Genomic DNA, 6530 nt, shown 5'->3' on the forward strand with positions numbered 1-6530 from the left:
TTTTCATGGTATGGTTTGGCAATGTCCTGTAATTTACTGTCTCTTACAGCAAAGAAAAAAAAATCAGATGACTTATACAAAATTATATTACTGGAAAGATAAACTGTATTCCTTATAATTGATTTAATTTTTTAAAAAAACAAACATTTTTAAAAATAGTTGAAAATATTTTCTATCTACAGATTTTAGGTATCTTCCATTTGTGTTCCAGCATTTTACATTAAGATAACTAGATTTCAGCTAGCTTTAGTCATCAGAGCTGAACAGTATTTGGGTGAAATATTTGACATAACTGTTCATAAAGCTTCTGTTATTTTTAACATCTAACCTGGTATTTTCCTTTCTGAACTCCCTCTTCAGGTTCCAATCTAATAGAATTAAAGCCAAATGTGGATTCTCTTAATTCCTCTATAATTCTATTGCAATTACAAAATTTAGTAGAACATCTTTATGAAAGAGAAGCAGGCATTGCTCTGGAACTGCTAACATTATCTTAAATAAACTAACTTAACACACAAACCTTTGGTTTCTTTCTTTAGAAGAAGGAATAGCACAAATTATAAAGATGAAATTAGTCCATTTAAATATAACAGAGATAACTCAGTTGAATTTGGACCAATGAAGGGAAAAACAACCCAACTGAAAAAATTGAGATCCAGTTTTAACCTGTGTAGAAGTAAACATGTAATGTTATATCTAGTGGGAAGAGATATGGGAAGATCTTTCTAAGACTGAGATGCAGGATAAGAGATTTCTTTGTATAGTCTATTGCTGTTAGCAGCCATTAGCCCTGTACAATAAATGTATTTTTTGTTGAATATAAGATATCTGCACAAGGTGTATAAACAAACGTTTATCTACTGAAAAGTATTGTCTTAGTACTTAATGTTGAGTGCAATGAGAAATTAAAGAGTGAGATTATGCTGTGCTGGGAGATAATTCTGTGCTGTGGTAGTCTCAGCTCCTAAAGTGAGGACTTCTTGGGACAGCTTCTTTGGTTGCAGCTCTCAGCCTGGAATGATGTCCCCACGAGGGCTATGAGGCCTCTCGAGGGAGCACTCTGGAGCCTGATTTATTCTGCAGAGGGAAAAGCCATTGAGGAAGGAGAGACAAGTAGTATTTTCCTAACACGTCATAGGCGAAGGTTAAGTAACTCTGTGCTGCACTTCACTTCCTACTAAAGAATTAAAAGGAAGAATCTTTAGAGTTTATGTCTACAGTTTATGTTTGAAATTCCTGAAAAAAAACTTTAAGGGAGAGTAAATTATCAGATGACAATAGTATTTTGGTTTTCATGCATACAAGTTATCTTACTTGCTTTGATAAATAAATCCTTTTAATTCAGATCTGAGTTTTCTGAGAGGCTTTTATAATGATATGGTTTGCAGAGTTTTAAGTTTTCTGACCTACATTATTAAAATTTCAGGTAATTTGGTTATCTACCTAGCTTAAAGACATTTCCAAATTAATAAAACATTAATTGTAAAACTACATGAACAGTATTTTAAAAAGATAAATTGAAAGGTTTTGTGGAGAGCAAAATGATTTAATTTAGAAACAAACATTCTTATTTACTGAGATTTTAGAGCAGACATGTAAAAGGCAAATTGTGGCCAAATCAGTGCTCTTATCTTTTTATAAATACAGTTGCATAAGAGAAACATGCTACCCATTGCATTGTGTGATAAATGTATTGCTTTATTGTGCAAAGATTTAATTTTAAACAGAGTGGCAGTTTTAATTAAACATTTAAGATAACACATAGAAATGTTTAAGGACACATAGGAATCGCTGCAGTATTGAGGACAACTGAGTCAGCTGAGATTCTGTTTAACAAACTGTTGTTATTGTGAAAAATGTTTATTATAGGTGCTTGTTCTATATTTTTAAAACTGTCACTCAGCTATTGTTCTCAGGCAAATATTGGCCAGGTTTTATACTGAAAGCAAGCAGGTGCAGGTAGTGCAGGTGCATAGGACAGCCCTGATGTGAAAAATTAAAATCAAGCCTCACTAAAGTCTGACAGCTGTCCAGCAGTTTAGCAGAGGAATGGCCATTTCTCCGGAAGAGTCTGGTCTGTCAGACACACTCTAGTCACAGCTAGGGCGTACTACCAAGGTGGGTTTCACAGAATATGTCTGCAGCCCCATCAGTTTTACCTTGGAGGAAGCAAGGATGATCCTAGAGCCAGTTGTATACATTGTAGCAGCTTCCTGGAGGAAACAGAATATTGAGGTGGCAGGGCAAGTCCATGCCTCCAAGGACTCCACCTTAACTGATGTCATCTACTTTATACCTGTTCTCTTGCCTCTTTGCCACATACAGCAAGATGTCCAAAGCTCATGGAAGGGTGATGCCAAGCAAAAGTGACTTTGTAGCCTAATAGCTGGAAAGACACATAGCCATGATTTTGCCTTTTCCTTTCTTTAATGCTTATGATAAGCATTATGCTTACACGAAATAGCAGTATGCTGGAAACAGGAGGGCACTAGAGTATGTTCTTGTGAGATCATAGTATCAAACTGTCTCCTGCATGGATATAGATGGCTGAGCTCAGGTATTTGTCAATAATGACATCAATGAATGAATAAGATATGAGAAATATTTGGCACCTGATCAGTAATGCTCAGTACAAGAGAGCTTACACAGAAATTTCAGATACGTACAGCAGATGTTGTGTCATAATACAGAAACTTATTCCTATAGGCACAGAGTCTGTTTTGGGTGATGCCACAACTTCTTTGAGTTTTCTTACTTCTCTGAGACTTTTAGTAAAGTAATGAAATAACACTCTTCTTTTCAGTGTTCTGTTTCCTGTGGAAAAGGTTTGAAGTTTCGTGATGTGCATTGTTTTAATAGCTTCCACTCTAAAATAGAAGAAGAAAACTGCAAACATTTGAAAAAACCACGAACACGTAAAATATGTAGAGCTGGAAGATGTCCTGCTTGGAAAGCCAGCAAATGGAAAGAGGTAAGTAAAATCTGACATAACTATCTTCTTTGTGAGAGTACAAGGCAAGATCATATTTATGACATGCTGCTTCAATGGAAATAATTGTCAGGAAGGTTTTTTTATATGCATATCACAATGAAATCTATAAATTAGCAAGTAGTTCATTGTATTTTCTTTCTTTTAAGAGTAATGAAAAATAAAAGTCTGTTGAAACTAAGTATTTGATAAGCTGAATTTTGTACTGAATAGGTACTTAGGACTTTCTTAAACTTACTTGGAAATTCAAATTAACAGTAAATTTTTAAAGTTTACTTCTTACCTTCTGTGATGGATTCAGTAGTATCACTGTACTTGCTATCTTAATCTAAATATTGAAATGAAGCCAGGTTTGTGGGGGAAGGACAAGCAAAAGGGCTTGTGGGAACAAATATTGACCTTTTTGTTGGTTTGGTCTTATGAAACACCTCTCACCTTGTAAAATTGTATGTAACTGAGTACATTACAATATTTTGCATTTCACTCGCTGTTTCAACATATAAATCCACACATTGGTAAAGACATACTATCACTCTCCACATTTTGGCCACACTTGATAAAACAGTATGAACTTTATGATTAGACTAGAGAGTCTTTAGTTAGGCTTTGGGACCTAGTCCTGCTTCTGACTGGTGTAAAAGGGGTCTGTCTATCTCAGTAAGCATTAGTGGTATAGTGAAATGCCTTTGGCCAGGAAGAACAAAAAGAGGCATTTGGCATTTAAGTTCCTCATGTTTCAAAGTCCTTAGTACTACCTGCAAAAGAAAGAGAAATGTCTTCAAAATACTACACTATTTGTGGGATTTTCTAACATGAAATGCTGAGATTTTTTCTTTCATTGTGATATTTGCATTTTAAAACAACGGACATGACTGTCAGTCTCTAATAGAGGCAAGATGTAAACCCACAGCTGCAAATGTTTGATCTTGCAAAAATGTAAATTATGCTTTGCATACACCTATAGTGATTGTCCATACTGTGAAATAAGATAAGCAGAGAGCTCAGATAGGTAACTCAGATGCACTTGTTTTCTGTCTGTCTTAAAAATTTTTATGTTAATTGTAGTTTTGCATTTTCAACATCAATTTCTTTAGCTATAATGAAACACTCATAAGGGCTGTGAAGTATATTTTAAATAATATCCTAAGGACTCACAATAATGACAACTGTATCCCCTTCTGGGGACTGTTTCATTTCACACTGACATAACTAATTTTGATCAATTTTAGTGTTCTGTATCCTGTGGAGTGGGGATTCAGCAAAGGGACATCTATTGTCAGCTGACAGGCCTGGGGCAAGTGAGCGAAGCAATGTGTAGCCATGAGACCCGCCCTGCTAGCAAGAGGCATTGCTGGCTGCCTGCCTGCATGGCCTACCAGTGGTTGGCAGATGAATGGGAAGATGTAAGTAAGGCTTTCAACTTGTATGAATTAAACGAGTGATGTCATATGTCATACTGTTTTCTTTTTTCTTTTTTTTTTTTCACATTTGGATGCATTTTTAATAGCTGTTATCCTGCTGAATAACAAGTGACCATGCTGTATATTTTGAAGGTCAAGCTTGTAAAACTTAAAAACTGACAAAAAATGTCTAAGACTTTCTTTACTCTCTTATACAGGATTTGCTTATCTATTGTTGTAGAGAAAAGCCCTGGTGGAGGTCTGAGCAGGTACCTATTGATAGGACTGTCTCTACATAGTTCTCTACATAGTGCATAAGATGTTTAATAAATCCTCATTATGAAATATCGTTTTAAAAAGGAGTCTTCAAGAATAGAAATGCAAAAGAAATGTCATGTGGAAATAAACAACTTGGCGGTAAAATCTTTGGACAACAGTGTTTTCAAAAAGTTCTGTATGGAAGACTTAAAGCATCTTAAAAACTTAAAACATCTTTTCTTCTTAAAGAAAATATAAGAAGCAAAATAAAAGTCACTGTTCTCCTACCAATTATGAAACAAGTTAAGAAAATAGAACTCAGCATTCTCCTACCAAATATGGTTTTTCATATTTAAGAAAATCTACTGTTACCTTCAGGAAAGAACTGTCATTTCTCAAGAAGTGATGACTATTTTCTACATGCTAAAAATTTAATAACTTTTGTTATTTATGCAAACATACAAACATATAAAGATGAAGGAGAGAGGAAAAACAATAATTATGTATAATTCCTGAAATGGTTTACAAAAGAGCCTGTCTCTTGCTGTAACATTAAACAAAACCCCAATTTGTACACTTGTGGCATCTTACGAATCTGCACTGCTAAAGTTCGTAGGGCAACCCTCCCGAAACCTTGAAAATGACGACTCAAAAGACACAATTCTGTAGAAGTGACAACTATTAATATATAAAACATTTTCTGGTGCTCTGCATAACCTGGATTATAGTAATGCAGTTTAGACATACATATTCCTCTGTTAAGCTTTATTGAGAGAAGGGGGGAAAATGTATGTTTCTTCCAAGTATTCTCTTCTCCTATGTTGCTGTTAAAATCAGAGATTAGTGAAAGTGGCTCAGAATGTCCTTTTAGCACAAATATACACTTTCAAAGAATGACGGTGAATTTTCCTTTCCCAGCAAACATTTGTATATTCCAGCTGGGTATTTGGAGCTCTCCACTACAAATACATTGTGTTTCACTACATCCTCCAGCTATTTCATAACTTCTTCCACATGGATATTGCTGTTTGCTTGAAATTCCTGTGTTCTGTTCCCTTCTCTCACTACATTCATATACAGCCCTGTACATGTCGTGTTAGTACAGTAGTGGAATCAGACCCAGCCAGCATAGGTTTAGGAAGGGCAGCTCCTGTCTGACCAACCTGATCTCCTTTTATGATCAGGTGAGCTGCCTGGTGGATGAGGGGAAGGCTGTGGATGTGGTCTGTCTGGACTTCTGCAAAGCCTTTGACACCATCTCCCATAGCATTTTCCTGAAAAAGCTGGCAGCCCATGGCTTGGACAGGGGCACTCTGTGCTGAGCTAAGAACTGGAGGGCCGGGCTGGAGGGCTGGGCCCAGAGAGTGATGGTGAACGGTGCTGCATCCAGTTGGCGGCCAGTCACTGGTGGTGTCCCCCAGGGATCAGTGTTGGGCACAGTTCTGTTTAATATCTTTATTGATGATTTGGATGAGGGGATTGAGTCCACCATAAGCAAATTTGCAGATGAAAGCAAGCTGGGGGGAGGCATGTTGATCTAGTGGTAGGCAGGAGGGCTCTACAGAGGGACCTGGACAAGGTGGAGAGATGGTCTTATTCCAACGGGTTGAGGTTCAACAAGGCCAGGTGCCAGGTCCTGCACTTTGGCCACACCAACCCCATGCAGCGCTACAGGCTGGGCACAGAGTGGCTGGAGAGCAGCCAGGCAGAAAGGGACCTGGGAGTTTGGATTGACAGGAAGCTGAACATGAGCCAGCAGTGTGCCCAGGTGGCCAAGAAGGCCAATGGCATCCTGGCCTGAACCTGGAACAATGTGGCCAACAGGACCAGGGAAGTGATTCTTCCCCTGTACTCAGTGCTGGTGAGGCCACACCTGGAGTACT

At 37.4% G+C, this 6530-nt stretch overlaps 1 protein-coding gene across 1 annotated transcript in view; it reads left to right on the top strand.

Annotated features, from left to right (window-relative positions):
- ADAMTS20 (ADAM metallopeptidase with thrombospondin type 1 motif 20) overlaps positions 1-6530 on the top strand; it is a 97993-nt gene that overhangs the window by 79965 nt on the left and 11498 nt on the right. Inside the window, exons 30-31 of the mRNA XM_017829152.1 lie at positions 2804-2971; positions 4219-4392. Coding sequence (XP_017684641.1) covers positions 2804-2971; positions 4219-4392 — 342 coding nt within the window. The remainder of the gene's footprint in view (positions 1-2803; positions 2972-4218; positions 4393-6530) is intronic.

Source organism: Lepidothrix coronata, unplaced genomic scaffold (assembly GCF_001604755.1).
Source record: "Lepidothrix coronata isolate B3197 unplaced genomic scaffold, Lepidothrix_coronata-1.0 Scaffold159, whole genome shotgun sequence".
Classification (NCBI taxonomy): domain Eukaryota; kingdom Metazoa; phylum Chordata; class Aves; order Passeriformes; family Pipridae; genus Lepidothrix; species Lepidothrix coronata.